The sequence below is a fragment of the Labrus bergylta genome, chromosome 17, assembly GCF_963930695.1.
Source record: "Labrus bergylta chromosome 17, fLabBer1.1, whole genome shotgun sequence".
Lineage (NCBI taxonomy): Eukaryota > Metazoa > Chordata > Actinopteri > Labriformes > Labridae > Labrus > Labrus bergylta.
In genome coordinates, this window is record NC_089211.1 from 7,563,991 (window position 1) to 7,591,272 (window position 27,282).

At 42.7% G+C, this 27,282-nt stretch overlaps 1 protein-coding gene across 2 annotated transcripts; it reads left to right on the forward strand.

Moving 5' to 3' along the window:
- Positions 1–1,483: 1,483 nt before the first annotated feature.
- syk (spleen tyrosine kinase) lies at positions 1,484–24,970 on the forward strand. 2 transcript variants are annotated; one of them, XM_065965644.1, is made up of 16 exons: positions 1,484–1,640; positions 6,608–6,726; positions 6,956–7,034; positions 9,594–10,058; positions 10,861–11,021; positions 15,279–15,417; positions 16,051–16,132; positions 16,241–16,296; positions 17,274–17,333; positions 20,782–20,863; positions 21,450–21,609; positions 22,830–23,039; positions 23,498–23,687; positions 24,120–24,260; positions 24,365–24,477; positions 24,640–24,970. In XM_065965644.1, exons 4-16 carry the CDS (start codon positions 9,651–9,653, stop codon positions 24,710–24,712), a joined length of 1,875 nt encoding a protein of 624 aa, XP_065821716.1. In that variant the 5' UTR covers positions 1,484–1,640; positions 6,608–6,726; positions 6,956–7,034; positions 9,594–9,650; the 3' UTR covers positions 24,713–24,970. The 2 variants fall into 2 exon arrangements, with proteins under 2 accessions (XP_065821716.1, XP_065821717.1); XM_065965645.1 differs by lacking the exon at positions 17,274–17,333.
- Positions 24,971–27,282: the final 2,312 nt, after the last annotated feature.

Below are 27,282 nucleotides of genomic sequence, written 5' to 3' on the forward strand. Positions count from 1 at the left end.
ACACAGTGCACAATTTAAATAAAAAAGAAACATTTGAAATGTACAAAAAATAGATAGATACCACAATATAGATTTACAAAAAATAGATCAGCTGAGAGCTGCAGTTTTAACAAAAATGTAGTCAGAATATTCAGTGTAACACAGACATGCACACAGTGAACATAAAGTGTAACATGTTATTGCCCATTGCAAGTGGTTTAATAAACATAATGTAACATTATTATTGCACATGGTCAGAGTAAACTTTGGAGATATGAAGGAATGTTTTTTTATCATGAGTGGTAGAGTAAAAACTTCCTCTTAAGAGCCATCCGCCCAAACTGCACCTGGTTTGAAAAATGGGATAGAGGGAGATGGGATAGGATGCAGGGGGAGGGATAGGGACAAACTTTCCTGTCTCCCACCAAACAGAGAATTTAAACAGCATCTGAAGGCGACATGAGGAAGGTCTGGTCTACACATAGAAAACAAATCTCTGAACCTTTTATTTGAAAAATGCCAAATAGATATTATAATCCATTTTATAAAAAAATGCACATTTCAGAATACAGAGCTTTGAACCAGACGGCAAAGCTCATGCAGTAGTGAAAGTTAATGTACTTCTTGAATAAAAAAAACGATTCCTGAAAATAGTGTTGTAGGACTCAATTTTTTTTTTGAAGGACTCGGTCTGGTCTTGGAATCAAAATAATTTTTACTCAGTCTTGTCTCGGTCTCGGAGGTGGACTCCGGATTTTAAATCAAGCCCAGTCAAGACCACCACTGATCAGCTATATTTCCATACCATTACTGCGATTAAAAGGAAAACACCTCTTTCTAAAGGAACAGAGAACTTAATTTGTAGTTTGATTTTTATCCCCCCGGTTACCGCCGTGGTCTTGGTCTTGTCTCGGTCTCGGAGCACTCTGGTCTCAAGTATGTCTTGGTCTCGATTAATCTGGTCTTGACTAAAACACTACCTCACAACTTACTTCTTTCAATTAAATACTAAAATGTCACATTATCATCTTCATATGGTTGGGAATATAGCAGAAAGATATATTTAATATACATGATTTTTGCTTAGACAGAGATGCACAAAGTGTTGCTGCTGTCCCCGGTCTCCCCTACTACTTCGTGTGTGTGTGTGTGTGTGTGTGTGTGTGCGCGTGTGTGTGCGCGCAATCGGCAATGACGTGAACAGAACTGCAGATCAAAGATTGTGCAAACATCATCTTTGTGTTAAAATGTAACTACAGCCGCAGCGCCATCTGCTGGTGGTTAATATTTAATGCACGATGAATGAATCAGGCTGCTGTATTCTTTTTAAAGCGGAGATCTTCTGATACATTTACATCAATGACTTGAATTACTTTTTTATTTATTTTAACCAATACAAATGTATGGAAATTTAATCAGCTGAACAGAGGATTTATTTCATTGGCCGGCTGACAGAGCTCGTTATTTTTGGACCAGTAGGAAGTGACCCAGGAAGCTCTTCTTCTGCATCCATAAACATGTTAAAGCGGTCGTGATGGGACGCTGCTGCAGAAAAGCAGAGCTGTGAGCGGATCCTGTGAGTCCTGCTCTCAGGATAACAACGATGGGCTGAACGGGAGAGACCGACCAGGATCATCATCCGACTGCAGCCTGCAGAGAGGGTGAGTGTGCAAAGATGAATCTACACACGTTATTATGACGCTTTGCCTTAAAGTGCATGCACGGTTTGGTGATTATTTTGCAGTGAATGTGAAGCAGAGTGTTGAAGTTGGAGATGCTCCTCTGCAGTCAGGACGGATGAAACACAGCAGAGGAATTTAACGACGTAGTTAATGCGGAGGAAACCTGCGACCCGCGTCATTAAGAGGGGACCTCCTGCAGAAACATGAAGGAGGATGAATGAACGTCTGCACTCAACCACACGCTGCACCACACACTTCAACATGTCCACTAGTACAACCTCATTTAACTCGTTTGGTAATATTTATCGGATTTAGCTCCTTTCACAGAGGAAGGTCACAAAGTGCTTCACAACATTACGATACAAATATTAATACATAGATCATAATAATGATAAAGTGACAAAATAAAACAAGAACTAAACATCAGAAATTAAGTGTTTTTTTAAAGTCCTTTGTACGGTGGCCGGTTGGTGCCAAAGGCTCAGCGACTGCTGGAACAACACACGTTTAGAAAAACGCACAGCTTATTCAGAAACACTGCAGATTCAAAAAGCAAATGCAACGGCTGAACCAGACCTCATTTCTCAAAGTTCTCACCTGTTTTCAGTTCGGAAAGTCGAAGTGTTATAACAACAGCAAAAAACAGTTACAAGTTATTTTTGAGCAGAAAGTTGATGTGCACCACATGAGTGCACCAATAGCCCCCCAAGAGTTTATCGGTGTATCAGCGTGATGCGACCTTTGCATTTGTTTCCGAGGTTTGCATTTGCTTTTGAATGTGCAGCTTTGAATTCTGAATAAGCCCCGCGTTTTTCTGAATGTGCGACATTCCAGCCGTTGCCGAGCCTTTGGCACCTACCGGCCACCGTACCTTTGGCACCTACCGGCCACCGTACCTTTGCCTTTAAAGTGACAGACCTTTGCTTTACGTCCGGGGTTCCCAACCTTTTTTCTGCAGGAGCCCCCCTACTTGCATCTAAGAAAAGCCCCCCCACACAGAAACCTCACGATGAAAAATAATACATTTCTGTCAAGAATTCACATCAGGTTTAATAGTTTTTATTGATAGAATCACAACAGAGTAGGAGACATTGTTAAGTACCAAAAGATCTTTAAAACTATCCAGTATGTGTATTAACATGATTATCCTTAATCAATGCATATGTAAGTTTGACAAATGAGCACACAAAGCCTCACACCACCCATAGGATATTTGGTACATTTATTTTTGGGGCTTTTTTTGCTTTGATTTAAGAGACAGGACAGGATGGAGTCAGAAATTAAAAAGAGAGAGAGCGAGAGTGGGGACGGACATTAGAGAGGAGCCACAGGTCGGATTTGAACCCAGGCCGCCTGATTGGAGGACTTTAGAGGACTTTTCAAAAAGCATTTCATTTGAGTTTCATTGTCTTACACTAATAGTTCTCTGTCACCAGCAGAGGGCGCTATATGAATTACAACAAACATCATCACTCTGCAGAGTGTCAGGTGGTGACTGCATGTGCATGCTCAGAGTGACCATCTTGTCTTCATCATAAATCTTTATCCACACGTGTTTGAGAACTTCAGGGATGAACTCAATAGATGTGTATATCTTTATCTATCTCTACAGACTTCATGGATCTAAGAAAAATATCGGCTGATATATATATCTGTATCTGATTTTTTTCTGCTCGATATCGGCTCAGTCTCTAAAAATCCCGTATCGGTCGGGCCTTTAAAGAGAGTAAGGAATTAATTTGTCTCTGCTGCCATCGCCTTTTTAATCCACTCATTCTGTTTTTTTTTTAATCTGCTGTATTTATTGTCCACTGGACTTTTTCTTCTTATGTTGTACGCTGATTACTGGTTGGATGTTTTCACTGCTGACTGCAAAACAAACGGCCCTCTCACAGGGCTGATAAAGACGACCCTGAACCTTGGACCTTGAACCTTGAACCTTGTACCTGTGCTCTGTCAGGTTAAATTACTGTTTAAGTCAAAGGAGTCTGGTGTAGAGTTTCAACGTAGTCTGTCACATTATGTAGGGTTGCACATTATCTTTAAAAGCCGTCCAGATATTTATCTTCTTTGTGCCCATAAATAGAGAAACATCAAATTTCACTGATAACTGCCTCCTTCAGACGGAGACCTTTACGATCCTCTCAGTCCGCCTCTCTCTGAGCGGAGGAAGTGAAGACGGATGACTTCTTCCTTCGGGGAGCGCAGGCCTCAGCAGCTTGACACAGTTAGAGTAAAAGTGACAGAACAAAGACCACAGAGTGAAGAGTACATGATCAGGGTGAGATTTTCCACTCCTCTGTGCATCTCCTCCAAATAAACCCCCCCGAACCTCTTCACCTTGAAGCAGATCTGAAGCTGCCTGAAGCCTCTTTGTTTGAAAATGTCAGTGTGTTTCACAATCTGTCCTGCTGCTCTGAATCTGCTGGGCTTTTTTTTTTTGTGGCGCTGAAAGCTGCAGCACAGTCGAGAAAGTGAAGCTTGACTTCAGATATTTGCTTAAAAAAAACCTACAAATTTAGAGCTCCACAAGAGACTACAACATGGAGGCTTTTTTACTTTTCAATGCAGTCGTCTGCAGAAAGCATCGTCTGAGTTTCAGCCTTCTGTGCACGTCGATGCAGACTGCTGTTTTATATTTTAACAACTTTATAATAATTATAAGAAGTGACCTTAAAGGTAAGGGTAGTCATTTCCTCCAGATACACCTTATCAGATTTTGGTTGAAATTGTCTTTAGGTCCTGGCAGAAATTAATAACTCATGTTCTCTGAAAAAGGAACAAAGAAAATCCATCATCTCTATCAGTTGTAAGTCTGCAAAAACTTCAACCAATGTCTGCCACGAGGTACCAATCTGATGAACCAATCACACGCCTCCTTGTCTCCCCCTCGTTTTCTACCTCTTGCGTGCACTAGCCCACACTCAAAGCGCGTCGTGGAGAGATGGTAGATTGCAGCCAATCACCTTCTCTGCAGAGCAGATGATACGCTGACGGATGATGTGACTGGACACACGCAATAGTAAAAAACAATATATTTAAAAAATAGCACAAAAAAAGGGAATAGATTTCAAATTTGCACCTTTGTACACTGCAAAAAGTCGAATCTAATCGAGTGTAAAAAATATCTGTTTACACAATTCACGAGGTCAGACCAACGTTTTGTTTTCAAGATTATACAAATGAGAATAAGGTTGCTTGTAATATTTAAAAACAAACTGCCAATGCAGCAAGAAAAAATAACTTGATTCTTTTCTGTTTTGCTTTCTTGAATGGAGACCTTTGTCTAAACTCCAGATTTTCATTTAGCAAAATGTGTTGAAGCTTTTTTAAGCACTCACAATAATCGAGTCAGGCTTTACTTTCCACTTGTACGATGTTAAAGTTAGATGTTTATCCAGACCACACTGCATCGTAAACTGAGGCTCGAACTTGAAAGAGTTTTTTTGTAGGACGTGGAGGCCGGAGTGTGTTTGTTTCACTTAAAGAAGATGGTACTTCCTGAGAGGTACACAGGAAGTGTTGCGTACGCACATTTAACTTACAACACACAACTGACTGAATGACTGGCCCAGTTAACACTGATCTCTGCACGCGCACACACACACACACACACACACACACACACACACACACACACACACACACACACACACACACACACGCGCACACACGCACACACACACAAAGAACTACACAAACACACACACACACACACACATAACCACACACACATACACTCACACACACACAAACACACACACACACACATAACCACACACACATACACTCACACACACACAAAGAACTACACAAACACACACACACACACATACACACACACACACACACACAGAATGTGGTTGTCTACTATTATGTCGTTTTCTCTCGGCTGTTTCTCTGAACATGTTTTTATATTTATAACTTCTTCCTCTTACTTCCAGTGTCACCCCTTCTTTCTCTCGATCAGTAGCCCTCCTCCTCGTCTCTCTGAGGCTTCTTTCTGTCTGTCCTGTAAAACCTTTATTGTAACTCAGAACATCAGCGATCCAACTGAGAAACAAAAAACAAGAGCAGATGAACTCTGAAGTGTTTCTTAATTCTGAATTTCATTTTGAATTCATAAATTAGCATTTTAAGTTTTTTTTTGGAAAGTCCACGATATCAACTTTTCACTAAGACTGGTCCATCATTCGACTCCTCAGACTGAAACATCTAAATTTAATGTCACTTCTCACTGACCCTCTGAAATAATAATGACCTTCTCTTCATTTCAAAAAAACGTTGAACACCAACAGGAAGACTTTTATTTCTGGCTCGAAGTATCGACCTTTCCTTTACGAATGTTTGTATATTTAATTATGACATTTTTTATTTATTTTTGTTTATAATGTGGGTCTAAATCCCACATTATGAACCAAACACTTAAAACAAAAAACTACTGCAGCATGTGCGTCAAATACATCTGATTTCAGTTGATGTAGGATTTCAAAACAACGATTCTTTTACATCTTTAAAAATGTAATCGCACAAAAAGACAGAATTTCCATCCATCCGTTTTCTTCCGCTTGTCCGAAGAGGTCAGGTCGCAAAAAACAAATCCAATTTAATTCAAATCAAATGAAAGCTGCTGAAGCAAAAAAGCTTCTTTATATGAATAGTGATTAATTAATTAATGAACTTATACAGGTAAATACAGGTTCATGTTCTGAGCAGACGAGGAGGAACTAACACATGGAAGCATTTCCAACACTTGTTTTTAATTCTTCTTATGACCTTCAGTGACTCACAAAATGTCTCAGGAGCCGCAAAGTGAAGACAGACAAATAAAGAATAAATAAAACCCCCTCCAGGTCCAATCACTGGCTCGTTCCTGCTTCTTGTGGTCTTCATCAGCGGACTTATTTGTCTCTAAAGATGTTTTTTTGTTCTGCTCTTGTTTCCAGGATCAGCAGCAGAACATTTCAATAAACAATGAGACATCACAATCACCTCCATGTCGGCTCCTTCTTCATGAAGTGACTCGTGTGTTTGCAGCTTTCACATCCTGCGCTGCGACTCGCTGGTCAGTGTGCAGATTAAAAAGAAAAAGGAAGTAAAATTATTAAAGTGTGAAGGAAGTTGTTGAAATGAGGAAGCTTCGGAGCTGGGCGGCCTCGCAGTGTGTCTGAGTCTGAAGCTGCTCCCATCAATGTGTGTGTGTGTGTGTGTGTGTGTGTGTGAGTGAGGGGAGTTCTGTACTTTTTAATGATCCGGACTCAAGCTGACGTGTTCTCGTGTTGATCCGTCTGCAGGCAGCTGATGAACCCCTGACGGACCCGGACCCCGAGGAGGACTGAGACCCTGAGAGACCGCTTCAACACCGCAAGTTCAGTAAGAGTGTTTCTGCCTTTTTTTAGTCTCAGCTTTAAGAGTTTTTAACCCCAACTCGACGACAATCTGCTTCAGTTTAACCTGAAGCTCTAAACCTAAAACCTCGAAGATCTAAACTCAGAATCACATTTCCTTTTCTTTCTCACTTTTTTAATCGACACAACTTATTTCTCTACACGCATAAAAAAATCCTCCAAAGAGGGTGTGATGGTTCCTCCTTTTTATCTGTGCAGAAATCAAACAAATTATTTAAATTAATTCCAAACAAAAATCAACAAGTTATCTCATCTTGTGTTTCATTTTAAACGAAATACCCTGGGATTGTTTTTTTTAAATTATTTTTCATATCTCTTAGAGGGTTAAAAATGGAGAAACTATCATTTAAAACACATCAAATACATTTATTTCTGCTCTTTATTTGTGATTTCATACAAAACTAAAGTCCAAATTGAAAACTACATTTTAGTATTTGTGTTTTCTTCTCTCTCACACGTCCAATCAGAGGTCTCGTAGATTACAAACACTTCTTCAAATTTAACATTTTGTGATGCTCTATGTTGAAAATGTTATCCTGAAAAATATCGGATTATTTCAAGGCCACTTTGAATGATTATTTTCTTCTTCTTAAAGATTGAATCAGGGTCAGTGTACAAAGAAAAACATCAGAAGAGAGACAATGCTCTGAAGCAGATTTAGCTCACTAGCTCAGGTCCATGTGTCGTCCCCGGGCGGATGATGATCAACCATCATCATCTACATATTTCATGAGAGAGAAGAAGAACACAGAAAGATGTTGAGTTATAAAAGCATTTTGTAGACGTTTCCCTGAGTTGTAGAAACGTTGTCGAGTCATGACGACGAGGCTGAAAGTTGTGAGAGGTTTGAGATGAGTTTGGAGATTATTATATTCTTTAAAAGAAAGTACATATTTTATTATTTAGTCCTCAGAGGTCTCGTAGATTACAAACACTTAGTTGTGACATTTTGTGACGGCTGGGTGTTGAAAATGTGACCTCAAAGAACAAAAGACAAATTAATGAAAGTATGTTTTATCTGAACACATCTGACAACTTTTAATTCCTCCAAAGAAAAACATATCTGATTGTTTCTTTATCACCGCTTTTGAAGAGACCAATAACTTTTCTCACATAAAACTGTTTCTTTTATTGATGCAAATTGATGTTTTTTTTCTCTTCTTGAACATCATGAACCATCACAGAGCTCTCTGATCTCTGCAGGGAAATACTTCCAGCACCGCCGCTCACAGAGATCCTCTCCTCAGCTCGTCACGCTGGCTCATGATTATTATCTCCGCCATCGACCTCATAATGATAACTTTATTTATATTTCACTGATCTAAACACGATTACTAAGTGCTTTACTGAAGACACACAACGACACAAAAAAAAAATACAGAGATTCAAAGTGCTTCGCAACACACACAGGATGAAACATCGGCCTGTTACAAAAAGATGATTAAGACTTAATTAAATTAATTAAGTGTGTGTGTGTGTGAGGTAGGGAGGTCCAGAGCTGGTGGCAAATGTCTGGTTGCCCTTGGTTACCAGCCTTGACCAGGAACAACTAATGAAGTTGCTCTTGATGACCTGAGATCACGGTTTGGAGAGTAAGGTGTCAAAAGTTTTGTAATGTAAGGGGGGAAGGGGGTGTTGTGTTTAAGTTATTAAAAGAATCTTAAAATCCTGTTGTGAACGGGCAGTCGATGAAGGAGGACGAGATCGGGGTTATGTGGGACCTGCGATAAGTCTCGGTCTGCAGTATTCTGCACTTGCTGGATCCGAGCCATCGAGGACCGACTAAGGCAAGAAGTGAAAAGAGCTTTGCAGTAACTTCGACTTAGAAGACTTTATTAATCCTAGAGCAGTGGTCCTCAGCTCGTCTAGCCTCAGGACCCCTTCGTGAAAAATTCCAACACAAATTTCTGATATATTTTCAACCGATCAGATTTTTTTTACTGAACACTTGTGCAGCTAGGATGTCTGTCCCAACTCTCTCTCTCCTTTCCAATTCGAAACCGTCCAATCTCTAAATAAAGGCATAAAAAAAGATCCCCCAAAAACAAACCTTTAAAAAGTGCTTCAGAGACTTTTTTTTTACACTTTTTTTTTTCCAGGTACACATTCGCCTACCCCTTCTGGGTCCAGACCCACCAGTTGAGAACCACCGTCCTAGAGGGCAATTCGGTTCCATAGTCCATCCAGACCATGAATACATTTACAAACCACCAACATCTGGAGGTTTTCAGAGTCATCAGGTGTTTGTTGTGGTGAAGCAGAAATACTCAAAACTAGAGCAGACACGAGCTGCATGGCTCAGAAGCGGTCTGCAAGCATCATGATGTTTGATTTCTTCTTGACTCGGTCTTGACCCCTAAATGTCTTGGTCTTGTCCTGGTCTCCGTCAGTGTGGTCTTGACTCTCTCTGAAACACATGGGCCCTGAGATTACCTCTCTGGTTAAAGGTTGACTGACTGAATTTAATTTTTGTGAGAGTTTTGGACTCATCTAAATTCTTATTTGGTTCTTCTGCTGATTTCAGGTTTCTTGCATCTTGGTGGCTGAACTTCCATCAGGGAGCCACCACTCTGAATCCAACATGGCCGACAACGTGAATTCTTTACCGTTCTTCTATGGAAACATCACCAGAGAAGAGGCGGAGGATTACCTGCGTCAGGCCGGCACCATAAACGGCCTGTACTTGCTTAGGCAGAGCAGAAACTATCTGGGAGGTTTCGCTCTGTCCGTGCAGCACTCCGGCCGCTGCTACCACTACACCATCGAGAGGGAGGGCAACCAGACGCAGACGTACGCCATCGCTGGAGGGAAGAGCCACCGCAGCCCAGAGAACGTGATCGACTACCACGCCCAGGAGACGGACGGGCTGGTGTGTCTGCTGAAGAAACCCTGCAACAGACCCAAAAACATGCTGCCAAAGGTGGGCCCGTTTGAGGACCTGAAGGAGAAACTGATCCGAGAGTACGTGAAGCAGACCTGGAACCTGCAGGTCAGTCTGGAAATCTGTGCTGTTTGTTTAGAGAAGTGGTTCAGATAGAAGTGATTGTACCCGACCTAAAAAGCCTCTGCATGTTTCTAATAAGCTCCACGAGCAGAAACGTGCTCAAACTAGGATCAATATTGGAGATGCTTTTGAAAAATGGAGAGAGGTTAGAACACAGAAAGGTTTACAGACCGATGCAGAGCTGGATAAACACTGAAGCTTCAGTGTCCACCACATGGTGACCTGTGAGCATGGACTCTAGAGGGGGGGGGGGGGGGGGGGGAGAGACAGCTCTGGACTGCAGTACCCATTTTAAACTCTAGTTGTCAGAATTATATATCGCTCCTTTAACCTAATAATAATGCAGCGAAGTTCATATCCTGTGTTTGGTACAAAACAGGTGCAATCTTCATACATGTTAGAAAACTGCTTCATTATGTTTTCTATTTGTTTGTGAGAAATGACAGTATTGTGCCATATAAGATTATTTCAAATATTTCATTTCTTTTCGATGAAAAAAAATGTTAAACTTGAAGCAGAACTTAGTTACACTTAATGTCAATCTTAACTTAGCTGTGTGTCTGCCCAGCACGTCCACAAAGAAGGCTCAACACCTCAGGGTGTTTTTCACGTGTGTCTACACAGTGCAACACGCACACACAGTGTCTCGCCTTCATGTTCTTCTACTAGGCTAACGTGTGTGTGTGTGTGTGTGTGTGTGTGTGTGTGTGTGTGTGTGTGTGTGTGTGTGTGTGTGTGTGTGTGTGTGTGTGTGTGTGTGTGTGTGTGTGTGTGTGTGTGTGTGCAGGGAGCAGCTCTGGAGCAGGCCATCATCAGTCAGAGGCCTCAGCTGGAGAAGCTCATCGCCACGACGGCTCACGAGCGCATGCCGTGGTTTCACGGGTTGATAACTCGAGAGGACTCGGAGCCCCGGCTGCAGAGGGGGTCGCGGACTAACGGGAAATTCTTGTAAGTGTAATTCTGACTTTTTTTTTTATGGCTGAAGGAATTGTAAAGATTTTTGTTGGTAGCAGGCTATAAAAACGACATCACATCTGACTTCACTTCAAAACATCAAAGAGAAAGACTCGTCAGACTCTGTCTTTTCTCACAGAGCAGAGTTTGTTTTTTTGGGGGGGGGGAACCAATGTTGGCATCGTAAGCAGTCTGGTCTGGAGTCCACGTATATTATTAACCATCAGCCTTCAGTGCTGCAGTTGTGTGCAGGACAACAATCTGCAATCCCAGAAATGTCTCTTGCTCTCGCCCCTCTTGCTCTTTCTCTTTTTTTTTGTCTGAGGTATTTATTGAGTTATACCTGTGTGTGGAGTTGAATTGTTGACTTGGTCTTTGTATCGGTCTCATTTTGTGTCTGTGTGATGTCATTAAGAAATGTTTCTTAAAATGTGTCTGAATAATTCCATAAGTGAAGGGGCCATTTCAGGCCAGACAGGAAAATAAGAGATTCATTCATTCATGCAATCCAAGAACCCCGGGGGGCAATTAAGGATAATTTTATTCATCTCTTAAAACTTCAGCATCTTTATATTTGTGCAGAAACCATCAGCCCTCTCTCCAACTCCAACTCCATTCTCATGTCTGGAGATGCTAGTTGGACTTCAAACGATAACAAGCGCACCGAAAAGAAGTGTCAGTGAGGATGTCCTTCATCACTTATTCTGATTCCTGCTCGTAACACCTGAAGCCTCGAACACCTGAGGTTTATGTATGAGTAAAACTAGATTCGCTAAAAGTTAGAGAAGAAAGTGTGAAGCTCCTGAGGTGGAGCCAGGAGGACAGCAGGGTGAAAATTGGGATGAAGGACTGAACTAAAGAGCAATAAAGGCAGCTGTTGCTCAGTTGGTAGAGTCGGTTGTCTCTCAGCTGGAAGGTCGGGGGTTCGATCCCCCAGCTCCTGCAGCCACATGTCCGATGTGTCCTGTCTGTACGTACTTACAAACTCCATTCGATCTGCAGTCCCTTTGCACATTTAAGAAAAAGCAAAAGACCCAGCTCATTATGAACACCTACGACCTTCAGGATGATGATGATGATGGTTTGTTTGATAACGACTGATTAGAGCTCTCAAGAACTGTTGTCAATGTTGTGCTTTGCCTCTGTTCACTTCCTGTCAGCACCTGTGTGTCCAATCGGACTCAAAGCTGATCGTTTGCACTTACTGACATTGTTTCCTTTTTTCTAGATCCTTGCTTGTGTTGTACTTACTCTCTGATGTACGTCGCTTTGGAGAAAAGCATCTGCTAAGTGAAGTGTAGAATTGTAGAAGTGTGTCCTTGGGCAAGACACCTAACTCCATGTTGATCCCACTGCTTTGTCAGCGGTGTATGAATGTGTATGAATGTGTATGAATGTGTATGAATGTGTATGAATGTGTATGAATGTGTATGAATGGATGAGTTAATACTGATGGACTCTTTACTCAGCAGCTTCTACCATCAGGGTGTGAATGTGTAGGTGTGACCTGTGTGTGACATTTTCCATTCACCAGAAGGCTTTTCTATTACTTCAGGTCCCTGCTGTCCACTGTGGATCATTTAGCAGGCTTGTTGTCTTCAGAGCAAACATCGCTGCAAAGGTTTTTGTTCTGGTACTGACTGTTCCGCTGTTGAAGAGGCGGGACTTGCAGCGTTTGTCTTCTTGCAGTAGTATTCTGAATGTGTGTTTTGATTTCATATAGTTCATGTATTTATTTGTAGCACGTTTGAAGTCAGTTGTTTCAGCCCTCTTGCAGCATGTTTTTGTGGGACGTTTGCATTGGTTTCTGAATTTTCTGTATGTTAAATGTAAGTCGTGTCAGCCTTTACAGAGTGGGTGCATCTGTCATCCACCGCAGACTGTAAAATCCGACACCAGTGTCTATCATCCTCTGATACAGGACTACGATGTGGTTCCACCAGCCATTACCATATATCTTTAACCACCAAAGATCAAGTAATTATCAGTGAATTATTGTGTGACAGTCACAAATACGTTTGTCACTTCTTGAGCACAGATCAAGTTTGTTCCGTAAATGTACGACAGAAACTCAAAACTTTACTCAATGTTTCACCTCACCACAGAGACAGTTACGGCTCTGTTTGTTCCCTTTAAGCTGTCGTGTATTCTCGTGAAAATCTGCTCAAAAGAAAGACAGAGAGAGAGCCCTAAACCGACCGCTGGAGCAGTGAACTGTGTGTGACAGATGTTTTAATTCTGAAGTCTTTTACTTTGAAATGTTTGAACTAAGCGAACGATAAGTGGTATTTATAGCAGCTAACGCTTCGGTTGAGAGGCAGTGTAGTCTCGGCTGAAGAAACACACACACCCACACACACACACACACACACACACACACACACACACACACACACACACACACGAACACACACACAGTGTGGTTTCCGCTCTGGCAGTTTGCAAGGGACTTCCTGAAGTAGCCAAACAAGAAGAAGAACGATAGCGGTGACTCGTCTGTCCTTTTTTCTCATGAAGCGTCTAAAACACAAACTCATGTTCACACTTCTGTAACGCAGAACATAAAACTCTTTAAGATGAATTACTGCAAAAAGCGCCGCACTCAGGGAGAAGTCATCATTTGGTTGTGCAACGCATCAAAGACAAACAATGAGAGCTGAATTTAAATGAACAATAAGGGAAGTACAGTTATAAATAAAGACACACGGTTCATAAGTCTTCTTAAGCTTCGTTTCTCTTCCTGTAACAGAGTGTCGCTTTGTTACCGTAATGCCACCGTTGCTTCTTCCCCCGATCCTTATCTTTGAAACTAGTCACGCCCACCGATGTCACGCTCCGAGGATCAGATGCAGAACTTTTAACGTTTGACAAGAAGGTTTCAGGTCCTCTGAGAGCATCACTAAAGGTTTGAAGACGATTTAAAGAAAAATAAATCAGTCTGGACATGACGCTTCAGGCTGCTGGCAGTCCCTCGCTCACGTCTCAAGGTCAGTCACAGCCTCCATCAGGGCTGTTGACTTTTTTACGTCCCGCCTCAAAACGTACATCTGTTCTTTCTAAATCCCTCGGGTCCTAAGGAAGCTGCGGGCGGAACATGTTGTTTTCTCACACTAAAGTGACAGTAAAGTTATTTTCAGTGTGCCACGGACGATTTATTTATTTTTCTCTGAACGTTCCTGCGACCGAGCGACGACCTAAGAACGTAGGTCGACTGTGCACGGGGTGACCTGTTGGTCATTTGTTTCTAAAGACATCCAGATAACAAGAAAGAAAATACAAATATGCAGAAATGGTAGCTAAAAATTGCAAAGACAAATATGAAAATGGATTCATATTACGATTTTAACATTTGTAGAACTGTATAAAAATATTTCTGAAAGTCGAAATGCTTTATCAAATCCAAGAGAAGAGGATTAGGGCCACATACGACAAAGAAACATTTATTGGCAACGTTTTTATACCAGACCTTCATCAGCGACCAGCTCCCTCAGACTCACATCCTCCTGCATCAGGTTCCAACCAGCAGGAGCAGTGTACCTGAAACTCCTTTTCCCTGTTTTTAAAGACACACTTTGGGAGCAGATAACAAGAATACATGTTGCAACTGGGTCACAGATCGAAGACTGAAGCTTCCAGAAATTATCAAATGAATAAAATGACACAAGTATGAGGGAAGCAGGTTCAGTAGTGCCTTATAAATAAGGACATGTCAGTGATTTAGTCTGCGAGCATAGACTGTGTATAAACATGGACGTAGTCTCTGTGACGTCACCCATCGGTTTCTGAAGCAGACTTTTGAAGCTTATTGGTGGCGGCCGCCATCTTGGAAATGCTGTCAAAGTAACTTTGATGGAAACAAAAAGCTGGAGTTTAAGCAGGCCGGTCTTACGCCTCCTGAAAATGAGTGACAACACACCCGCCTGTCAGTCAGACCAGCCACGCCCCTAATTCAGAATAACTCTTATCCTGAGTTATAAAATAACTCACAGTGTATTCAGTGTGTGCAGATTAAGACATGAGCTATTCAGATCAAATTTGTTTTTTTGAACCAGGCAATAAACTATGTTAACTTTTTTGAATGGGTGTGTATGTGACTTACTGTGCTTCTGCTGCCAGCCTCTAGTGGACACTCGAGGAACTGCAGGATTTTGCACTTCAGCATCGGCTTCATTTGACTGATCTCCCAGACATCCTCCTTTTACTTCAAGAGTTTAATCTTGTTTCTTCTTCTTTTTCTTCTTCTTTGTTCAGGATCCGTCAGAGAGATCAGAGCGGATCCTACGCTCTGTGTTTACTTCACGAAGGACAAGTCATGCACTATCGCATCGACAGGGACGGGAGCGGAAAACTCTCCATCCCAGACGGCAAGAAGTTTGACACCTTGTGGCAGGTTAGTCTTTTTCAGACTTCTGATTATGTTAATGCTTCTCTTTAACTTGATGTCATTTTATCTTTTTACAGAAGATGTACAGATATGAGTCAAGGCGTTTTCACATTAGGCACGTTTTTTTTCTGTACCTTGGACAACATGATTGCCTAGTGGGTCACTTGTGTAACGGAGGTGTGGCTTTAGGAGTTCTGCGTGGTTAGTTTGGGCTGTAGTGGTGGGGTCCAATGAGATATCTTCTCATGAGGCCCAATGTTGCTGGCGGCGCCCCTGCAGGTTGGTCAAACAGAGGGGAACAAAAACGGGATTCCAAATGGCTCAATGTAGCGCTCCCCCGTGTGCTGTTACTTCACACACTTAACACATCTGGACCACTGGGTTTATTAATAAGCCCCACCCACTAACAGCCAGCCAAACCCCTGCTTACTAGGAGACAGTAGAACCAAACAATACTCCTTCGTCCTCTCAGGAAAGAGTATTTTTCAAAGTACAGGCGAGCTGACCACGGGATATTTCTCAGGTTTTCTGCTACACCACGCAATAAAACATTCTCTCCAGACTCATAAGGAGCATGTTGACCTCTATAACTGATGCATGTACTGGTCCTGATCATTGTGGTGTCTGATGTGTGAACAGCTGGTGGAGCACTACTCCTACAAACCTGACGGCCTCCTGCGAGTGCTGACCGACCCGTGTCCAAGACCTGGGGGCGACGCCGGTAAAACATCACACACTACTAATCACAACACGTCTACAGGAAGACTTTTACACCCAAAAATGTGCTGAACATGTTTCTATTCAAACGTATTGTAAATAATGTTCACAGGGCAGACGGAACGACCTCTGCTCTCAACCGACCACCCGGGACTCAACTCAGCAATTGTAAGTTTTCTGTTTTTGTTTGTGTGTGTGAGGCTCAGGGGCGTTTCCTGACTCTTTTTTTGGAGTGGGGTTGCCCAACCCCTGCACTGACTTATGCAAGGGTGGTACTGAAAGTTTGTGTGCAGCCCTCCCCTGGCAGCCCTGCAGTGTTGTGCCTCCAGAGATCCTGCCATATTACAAATTCACCGTTTAGCAGTTTTTATTTGCCTTTTGTTCAACTTTAGCTAACGTTTGTATCATCTATAGTACAGCCATTTGATTGGATGAGATGTCCTACTAGTCTAATCTAGTGTCTAGCTCCTCCTGGAAATAACCAGAGTTTTTTGGGAGTTTTCTGCAAGTGTGAAACCCTTATGAGAGTTTGTTGATCCTTCTTTCTGAAATAGGCCCGGGGTTGAAAAGGAAGTAAGAAATTCAACAGTGCCGTCTACACAGGAACAAGGACTGCAAATCCACCATGGCTAGAAGTCCTGTATACAATGCATCGGGTGCACTTTAATCAGACGTAACAATGCCTACATGTATTGTCCCTGAGTCCCAATAATGAACAGGCTGTCGCGGGTTGACTGAGGGTTGTATTTTTTTCCAGGAGAAAGATGCTGCTGCTGATCTTTTATGTATTTTTGTTACGTCTACAGCTTCATAAATCTCAAAGGTACCACAAAACCTCCGTCCATGTGTAAGAATATCACAAGCAGGAGGTCAGAAAGTAATTCCTTTTGGTCTTTCCTCCTCCTGTACAGTAACATGAAAATGTTGTTAATGCGTACAGTATGAACACAGCGTCTCTGCACTTCCTTTAGTTTGCAGCTGAGTCCATCAGATGACTCAGTGTTTCACTCTGTCAGAGATAAATGTGGAGCTAACCTTTCCCCTGATTCTGTTTCCTCTGAAATGATCACATGCATGACTCTAACACATCAGGTCGCCTTCTGATAACCTCTCTGACCTTTTGGTTTGTTGTTGTTTTTTTTTAGCAAAGTGCTGCAGGAATTCTCCACAAGCTCAGAACTGTTCCCATACCAGGCCTAAAAAAGGTGCACTAACCCTCCACCACCTCATCCTCTTCCTCCTGCCTCCTCATAAACCTGAAGGTCTATGAGAAGTGCCCCCCCCCCCCCCCCCCCTTTAATGCTGCCCTCCCTTTATTTAATTTGGCTTCAGTGTGAAATGCTGCTCACTAACGCACTCGAAGTCTTTCTGTCACTTTTGTTTCTGTTTGGAGCACAGCTGACTGCTCACACAAACATTACTCATGATCTTGGGATAACAATCTAACGCCACCCAGAGGTTCCTCGCTGCAACTACACACCGAACCACAGACGTCAGTCACACCCAGGTCTGATTGGGTCAACATGTCTGCCCTGGTCCAAAGGCTCCTCTGCATCTCCTTTTCACTGACTTTGGAAATTCAGCTGATGTAATATACGATACGATTAGGCCTGTCCCCGGCTAAAAAGAGTCACATAGTCGAACCTGATTCATCAGAATTTGTCCATCGTGGACTGATAGTGAAACGTTTTGTTTAATCCATATTCTCTAAAGGCCCTGACACACCATTGAGATCTTCGGCCCTAGTTGGACCATTGGTGTGTCCGGCTCCGTTGCTACCCGTCCTCCCCCGTCTGCCTTTTTTCAGCCTGAGGTGGCTGCCGGGAGGTTTCATTTATCTCCAGCTCTCGACACAGGTTCAGGAAAGCCCCTTGAGCATGCCACTGTAGTAGCCATGCTTTCACCCATTAGTGCGGTTTCTCCTTATTTGTCTTCTCGTATCATAACAACGGACTACCGCCGCCTGCTGGCATGGAGAGGTATTTCTTCTCATGAGCAGAACGTACGTGGTAGTTGGCAGTTGGCTGTAGACTTTGTGGTGTGTTCAAGTGCAAGTTTTTGGCCAAGACGTGAGGCGACGCCACAGGTGGCCTTCATAGCCACTAGTTCTTTGCCGTCTGATTGGTGTGTCAGGACCTTAAGAGTTTAACCACACCATTAAACTATTTGTCGTCTAGACTTGGAATAACAGTTTATTGTATGATAGAACTTGATCCATCGTGTTTCCTACACTAAATCTGCGTTACGATGACCTATCAGATATTACACGTGTCAAAAACAGCAGTCACACCCCCTATCGGCCCAGTGTGTGCAGATTCAACCACCCCACAGCAGCCACAATCTAAACATCTTTCAGACCAGTGACAAACTAACAACGTCTTTGAACTCACCATTTGAAGATTGACTGAACTCTCCTGATTAGAATAATCCACTGAGACTTAGAGACCATGATTTAAATCTAGTAAAAGATTGAATCCAAACATGTTAGATCCATAAAGCTTCTCAGACTGCTTCAAATAACTCACGTACCACTCATGAGTATTCGACTATAAGGGATCACCCCTAGATATGAAACAGTATGTTACGTTATGATACGATACAACAGAACGGGATGTAGGGTTCCAGGACCTGTTGGCTCGGCTTAAAATTGACTTCTGTTAGGGTCATAAGCAACACCTTGGAAATGTCTCAGAGGAGCCTTTGGTTTTGAACAGCCATGTTTACCCAGTGTAAAAACTCAGATTTTATACTACGGTCTTGTGGAGACACCTGATGGCCCGGTGGTGAAGCCACCATCATGACGGTTTGGAAGACGCTGCACCTGAAACGTATCCTCTCTCACGCTTCAGACTGTTTGCAAACTTTGAAGCTTTCTGCACCTCATGGCTTTCTTTGTTTTTATTTCAGTTTCTGACTTTTGACTCTCTGGTAATCGATGCTAGAGATTCAAAAAGAGCTCCTGGATGTGAACAAGCTTCGGTTGTTCTCTTGTTTTGTTTTTTAAAGAAGGGGTATGGGACATTCGGTATGTTTCAAAGTCAAATCCATCGGTGATAATGTGGTCTGTAGAACATTTGAACTGTTCCACCCCTTTTTTAAATGCATGGTAATCTTCCTTAATCCCCGTGTTTTATAATGAACGCCATGTTTAATGGACACCTCGTGTTACAGTGATGCTGACTACAGACAGCTAATGATGAGAACATGTTGCAGTTCACTAACAAAGGCCACGCCATGAAAGATACTGATTTAGGATAGTTTATTGTAATATGCCCGGCGAAGAGCGAAATGATGAGCAAGGTTGGATGATTGGAAGATTGAGGGAAGGATAAGGGTCTAAAGATGAAGAGATGAAGGAAGGGGGGTAAGGGATGGAGGTAGGTGGGGTAATAGTTAAGGGATGAAGAGAGAGGGTTAAGAGTTGAGGACTGAGAGATGGAGGGCTGTGGGATGACAGTAAGGGTCAAGGGATGTGGGATGAAGGGATGACGACAAGGGTCAAGGGATGAGGGATGACGGTAAGGGTCAAGGGATGAGGGATGACGGTAAGGCTCAAGGGATGTGGGATGAAGGGATGACGGTAAGGGTCAAGGGATGTGGGATGAAGGGATGACGGTAAGGGTCAAGGGATGTGGGATGAAGGGATGACAGTAAGGGTCAAGGGATGTGGGATGAAGGGATGACGGTAAGGGTCGAGCAATGTGGGATGAAGGGATGACAGTAAGGGCCGAGCGATGCGAGATGAAGGGATGATGGTAAGGGTCAAAAGATGAAAGGATGACGGTAAGGGTCGAGGGAAAGGGGGATGATTGGATGACGGTAAGGGTTGAGCGATGCGGGATGAAGGGATGACGGTAAGGGTCAAAAGATGGAAGGATGAAGGTAGGGGTCAAGGGAAAGGGGGATGATTGGATGACGGTAAGGGTCAAGGGATGTGGGATGATGGGATGACGGTACGGGTTGAGCGATGTGGGATGAAGGGATGACGGTACGGGTTGAGCGATGCGGGATGAAGGGATGACGGTAAGGGTTGAGCGATGCGGGATGAAGGGATGACGTTAAGGGTCAAAAGATGGAAGGATGAAGGTAGGGGTCAAGGGAAAGGGGGATGATTGGATGACGGTAAGAGTCAAGGGATGTGGGTAAAGGTAGAGAGATGAATAGAAGAAGGACGATGGACTTGTGTCTGCTGATGTAGGTACGACATGAGGAAACCAGAGGGGTCGACACTCTGGGTGGGAGAGCAGTCTCTTCGATGCCGTCTGTATGGACCCCCCCACCCTTGCTTGTTCCTCTATTTAGACAAAGACAGAAGTAAAGAAACACAGAGGGGTTTGGGAGGGAGGGAGGGAGGGAGGTGAAATCAGCGTCGGAGGAATAGGAGTGATTAAGGTGTGCGTGGTCTATGTTCCTGAACCAAGTTTCACAAACGATATATATTGAAATGTACAACCCCTCTTCCAAAAGACAAAATGAAACCCTCGCATTTGGAAGAATCTCGACCCAAAGCACATCTATCACTGTAACACAGGTGCCATTTAAGCAGAGAAACCCAGCTATGTAAGAGTATATCACTGCAGTTTAAATGTCAGCTGTGCAATCTTTTACAGTACTACTTTGTGCTTTTTCTCCCCTCTGATGATCCGCTAATAGGGTCGACCATCTCAACGCAGCCCCAGAAACGATTTGAATACTTACGAAACCAAACTGCCCAACAATCAGGCGGCCGGCAAAGGTAAGTTACTGAAGTCTAAGTGTGTAAATCAACAGTTACATTGCCCAGTGGTTACTCTTGACTTGATGGTACAGTTAAAGCTCCTGTGCACATTTTTAAGATTTAAGATTCTCTTCCTGATCGACCTTTAAAGGGTCCGTCTCCCTAACCTTATGAACACATTGTCATTCACACTCTTTTCTGCGCCACGCTTTGCAGTTTGTCTCAGTTTCATTTTTTTACTTTTCACGAGCTACACTAAAGTAAACTTTCTTCACCCTGTGTAAGTATCGGTATCAGAAGTGTCAGAGGAAGCTCCAGAAACTGATTCTACTGTGCAAGAAATTGGGAGGAACAGCATGAAAATGGAAGCATTTATTATTAATATTTCATTAGAAATGTTGTGTTTGCATGAAGATCAACGGGCACCCTGACACTGACAGCGAGCTATCTGAGAGCTGTGCGCCCAAAGGAGAGGACTAAACAACATGTCAGAAGAGAGCGAGGGAAACAGAATGATTAAAATCAGCTTCTATGTCAACAACAGTAGCTTCTATTCTCAAACAAATTAGATTCATAAGACTGTGTGATTTGATTTCTCCGTCAGAGGCCATGCCCATGAGCACAGAGGTGTTTGAGAGTCCGTACGCAGACCCCGATGAACTGAGGAGCGCCACAGTGGACAGAGACCATCTCATGCTGGAGGACGGAGAGCTGGGCTCCGGGAACTTTGGGACAGTCATGAAAGGCATCTACAAGATGAGGAAGTATGTAAAAACACATTAAATCACACACCAGTTCATCACTTTTAACACCTAGTATCTCATGATGCCGAAAATATGGATGTCAGACAACTGAAGACAACACTTTAAATGATTCTCCTCGTCATCCTGTTGTAACGTTGGGGGTTAGACAAATAAAAATTTTGCCAGCTCAACATCGGTCTGTAAACCATTCGGCGTTCTGACCTCTCTCCATTTTTCAAAAGCATCTCCAATATTGATCCTAGTTTGAGCACGTTTCTGCTCGTGGAGCTTATTAGAAACATGCAGAGGCTTTTTAGGTCGGGTACAATCACTTCTATCTGAACCACTTCTGTTGCCCGCTTCCATCGCTGCAACACCTGTTGGTTTGACCTGATAACTGCTCTCATATCTGGCAACTGAGGGGCGTCCAAAACGGCCGTGTGGGGGTGTCTTAAAACCGCCTACCTTCTCTGGTCCAAACAAATCCAGAGCATTCAGGACCAGAATCTAAAGTTAGAAGGAGGACATACTGGCTGCATAAAGAAACAGTCAAACACTGTTCATCCACTCCAGCAAAACAGTCCTTTAAAGTTTATAAAGTTTATAAAGTTCAGCATCTTATCGGCTGCCTCTTTGGATTTGTAGAACATCAACGTTGCACAGTTCACAGATCTCTGGATCATCTTTTCTCGTAGGTTTCAGCGAGTTGCCTGCTGGCCTGCCTGTCTTCTCTCGTGCTGTGTGTGAGTGCGCCCGTTTTCACGGCCCAGGTTCACTCGCACTGTGAAGATTGATTTCTTCCAGTTTTGTTTGCTTTCACTTTGTTCAACTGTGTTTTTATCTAATCCAACTCATTGATTTACTTGTGTGTTTATTTACTAATTGAAGCAAACAACAAAAAATAATTTGACCAGCATCATGTGTTTTATAAATCTAACTCTTCATGCTGACGTGATCCGTTTTGTTTTGATTCTAATGTTTACAGTTTTAAACGGTCTTCTTAACCTGCATGTCTTTACTCTCCACAGTAAATGCTGCTTTCCTCCTCCTGTAACATCTACAAAAATTAGTTATTTACAAAGTCAATCCTATAACACTACGAAGAAAAACTTTTTTTAAAACAAGTCTTTAGCTGACTTTAACTGTGGTCAAACATGTCTACAAAGTGCGGAATGATTTGCGTCGACATTGATGAATCTCGATGTGGTGTCATCCTGACTCTGACCCTCCGTTTGTGTCAGGACGGAGAAGCAGGTCGCAGTAAAAATCCTGAAGAACGATGACAACAACCTGTCAGTGCGCGAGGAGATGCTGAGAGAGGCTAACGTAATGCAGCAGCTGGATAACCCGTACATCGTCCGGATGATCGGGATCTGCGAGGCGGAGAACCTGATGCTGGTCATGGAGCTGGCCGAGCTCGGACCGCTCAACAAGTTCCTGCAGAGGCACAAGTATGTTCTCTGATCTGGATCCGTTCAGTCCCTGGACACAAGCATCGATAATACACTTTGTGCTTTGAAATGTGACTTTACAAATCGATATGAAGGGATGCAGCTTTCAGACACTCGCTTTGAAATTCAAATTTTTTTTTTTTTAGATTTTGTTTTGGCTTTTTTTTTGTGCCTTTATTAGAGAGATAGGACAGTGGACAGAGTCGGAAACCAGGGAGAGAGTGGGGAATGACATGCGGGAAAGGAGCCACAGGTCGGACTTGAACCTGGGCCGTCCGCTTGAGGACTACAGCCTCCATACATACATACATACATACATTTAAAGGGATACATTTGAAACTTTCAGACCCTTAGACAGTTTATGATCAGCCTGTCATTGGCCGCCTGTTTCAGGTTGAGGTTTACAGTAAATATAACCATCTGTAACTTTGATGATTAGAACATTTGATCCTATGCAGGCAGACGAGCATAAAGAACCTGACAGAGCTGGTCCATCAGGTCGCCATGGGCATGAAGTATCTGGAGGAGCATAACTTCGTCCACAGAGACCTCGCTGCCAGGAACGTGCTGCTCGTCACGCAGCACTACGCCAAGATCAGCGACTTCGGTCTCTCCAAGGCCGTCGCCGAGGAACAGAACTACTACAAGGTAACTGAAATGAGTCAGGGATCAATACATACAAAGCATGAGATACAGAGATGTATGGCTAAAGAACATCCTGATATTTATAAAGCTCCATTAAATGATCATTGAGAATAAACTCTTTGGATTTAACCTTTAACCTGGAAGTACAAAAAACTGCAGTTCCTCAAGTGTCCACTAGAAGCGGGCTGCAAAAGAGTCATGCAATCATGACCGATCTTACTGCAAGTATGGCCCGACTCAGCTCCTCCTCTTTGCCTGTGACTAGTTTGAGATAGGTTGAGTCAGCATTTTTCAAAATGGCGACCCCCATAGTTGGGCTTCAAAACTCCTCTTCAGTAACCAGTCAGTGACGTCGCAGAGACCACGTCCATGTTTCTTACAGACTCTGTATGAACCCTCTCACGTGTTGTAACTCGTATGTGTCTCCTCTTGCAGGCAAAGGGTCATGGGAAATGGCCGGTGAAGTGGTACGCTCCGGAGTGTATAAACTACTTCAAGTTCTCTTCCAAGAGTGACGTGTGGAGCTTCGGGGTTCTGATGTGGGAGGCTTACTCCTACGGCCAGAAACCTTACAAGGCAAGAGGAACATGATCACGTTGTTATAGCAGCTGTTTTTTTTTTTTTTTAAATGAAGGGATAATGTTGTCCCTCCTCTCACCTGTCTGTGTTTCTGTCCTCAGGGGATGAAGGGAAACGACGTGATGCAGATGATCGAGAGCGGACAGAGGATGGACACTCCTCTGAACTGTCCTCCAGAGATGTACGACCTGATGAGGAACTGCTGGACATACAAGTCAGTCTCCAGGGAAACGGTTTATAGTCAGGGTGGATGAGCTCTAGTGAATGAATACTCAATGTCATGTGTGAAAAAAGAATACATCCAGTAGACTGTTTAAAGAACAGTAATCAACCCCTAACTATGGTTATAATCTGTCTTTGTTCTCTTGTGTTTCAGGGCCGATGAGCGTCCTGGATTCAGCGTGGTGGAGATGAGACTACGAGATTATTATTACGACATCTCTCAGTGATTTTCACACTGATGATATGAGACTATGCAAACTATCTAGCGATGAGAAACATGACGTTGAATCCTGTATGAGTGACGCAGATGAACTATGAAAGCTGTTGTAAGTTATTGGCTTCAACTGAAGGATGTATTCAAACTTTTAAAAACATAATTATGCAAGATGTCTTTTTGTTTTGTTACTTTTTTTTCCTCCTGAATGTAAACAATATTCAAGCTCTAATAAACCGAACAAACGAACATTCATCTGAAAATACCAGAACACACAAGTGGGTCTTTGTGTTTCATAATGTTTTTAAAGGTGACATATTCTCCTTCTCTTCAACAACCTGAACCTCCAGTGTTGAAAAATGAAGCTGAAGTGTAAAATCCTGCAGTTCCTCGAGTGTCCACTAGAGGCTGGCTGCAGAAGTACAGGAAGTCACACACACACCCATTCTAAAAAGCCTGTTTTTACAGCAGAGATTAACATGTTTACAGCCTGGTTCAAAAAAACAAACAGGTCTGATTAGCTCATGTCTCGATCTGCACACACTGTACGGGGGGTGAATGTTTTAATGACACATCCGTTTTGATTGGATGAAAGATAAGAGTTATTCACAATAAGGCGTGTAGCTGACCTGATTGACAGGTGGGCTCGTTGTAATGGTTTGTCAGGAGGTTTAAAACCCGCCTCAGCTCCAGCACTCAGTCTGTCTGAAAGTTAGACTGAGACAGCATTTCCAGCATGGAGACCGCCATCGATGGGACTCCAGCGCCCCCTGCAGGAACAGATGGATGACATCACCCAGGCTTCTTTAATATTTACAGTCTATGAATTCCAGCAAGTGGTCCGGTTTGGTTCAGTATAGTTTGGTACGGTAAATATATCTGAATTTGCAGAATTTTTATCAAATGTACTCCTTAGCAGTGATATAATAATTGTAGGTGACTTAAATATCCATGTGGATGTTGATAATGATAGCCTTAGCACAGCTTTCATGTCATTATTAGACTCTATTGGTTTCACCCAGGGTGTAAACGAACCTACTCATCGTTTTAACCACACCCTGGATCTTGTTTTAGCTTATGGCACTGAAATCCAAAACCTTACAGTTTTCCTAGAAAATCCTCTTCTATCAGACCATTTCTCTATTACTTTTGACTTTGTCTTAACAGAATTATCTCTGCTTAATAAAAATGTGCTCTCTAGAAGTGTATCTGATAGTGCTGTAGCTAAATTTAAGGAAGCTTTTCAGCTGCTTTTGATTCAGTACCGTGTTTCAACCCAGTTGGAAACTTTTATGATAGCTTTAGTTCCTCTCAGCTAGATCAGTTTGTTGATAGTGCAGTAGATTTGCTGAGAGTTACTCTTGATTCGATTGCTCCCCTAAAACAGAAGGTTATCAAACGGCAGAGACTAGCTCCATGGTTCAACTCAGAAACCCGTACTCTAAAACAAACGTCGCAAAATTTTCAAAGAATATGGCGCTCTATCAAAACGGTAGAATCTTGTTTATTCTGGCAGGATAGTCATAATAAATATATGAAGGCTCTACGTCACGCTCGAGCTGCCTACTACTCCTCTTTAATCGAGGAAAACAAAGGCAATCCTAGATAACTTTTCAGCACTGTAGCCAGGCTGACAGAGAGTCATAGCTCCATTGAGTCTTGTATTCCTTTAGCCCTCAGCAGTATGATTTCCTGAGCTTTTTTAACAACAAAATTCTAGACATCAGAGACAAAATTGGTAACCTCCTGCCCTTACCTGGTGCAGATACCTCTGATATGGCAGAAACAGTTCCAGGACCTGATATTAACCTTGACTGTTTTTCTCCAATCGACGTTTCAGAACTAAATTCAATTATGTCTGCGTCGAAACCGTCAACCTGTCTTTTAGACCCAATCCCAACCAAGCTGTTTAACCTTAGTTAACAACTCTATATTAGATATGATCAATATGTCTTTACTTGCAGGCTATGTACCACAGTCATTTAAAGTAGCCATAATCAAACCTCTACTTAAAAAGCCTACTCTAGATTCAGGAACTCAAGATAACTATAGGCCTATATCTAACCTTTTATCTTAAAGATCCTGGAGAAGGTGGTAGCTAATCAGCTGTGTGACTTTCTCCATGACAACAGTTTATTTGAGGAGTTTCAGTCAGGATTTAGAGTCCACCATAGCACTGAGACTGCACTAGTTAAAGTTACAAACGATCTACTTCTAGCTTCAGACAGGGGACTTCTCTCTGTGCTTGTCTTGTTAGATCTTAGTGCTGCTTTTGACACTATCGACCATCAAATCCTATTACACAGACTACAACATTTACTTGGAATTACAGGGACTGCTTTAAGTTGGTTTGAATCCTACTTATCAGATCGATCTCAGTTTGTACATGTTCATGATAAGTCCTTTATGCACACCAAAGTTAGCCATGGAGTGCCACAAGGTTCAGTGCTTGGACCAATTCTCTTTACATTATATATGCTTCCTCTGGGAAATATTATAAGGAAACGCTCCATACAGTTTCATTGTTATGCAGATGATACTCAGCTTACGTATCAATGAAGCCTGATGGCACCAGTCAGTTAT

Coding starts and splice junctions, on each gene's coding strand:
- syk (XM_065965644.1), top strand. CDS start 9,651: ATGGCCGACAACGTGAATTCTTTACCGTTCTTCTATGGAAACATCACC. Junction 16,133..16,240: donor AAGACCTGGGGGCGACGCCG/GTAAAACATCAC, acceptor TAATGTTCACAG/GGCAGACGGAACGACCTCTG. Junction 16,297..17,273: donor CGGGACTCAACTCAGCAATT/GTAAGTTTTCTG, acceptor GTTTTTTTTTAG/CAAAGTGCTGCAGGAATTCT.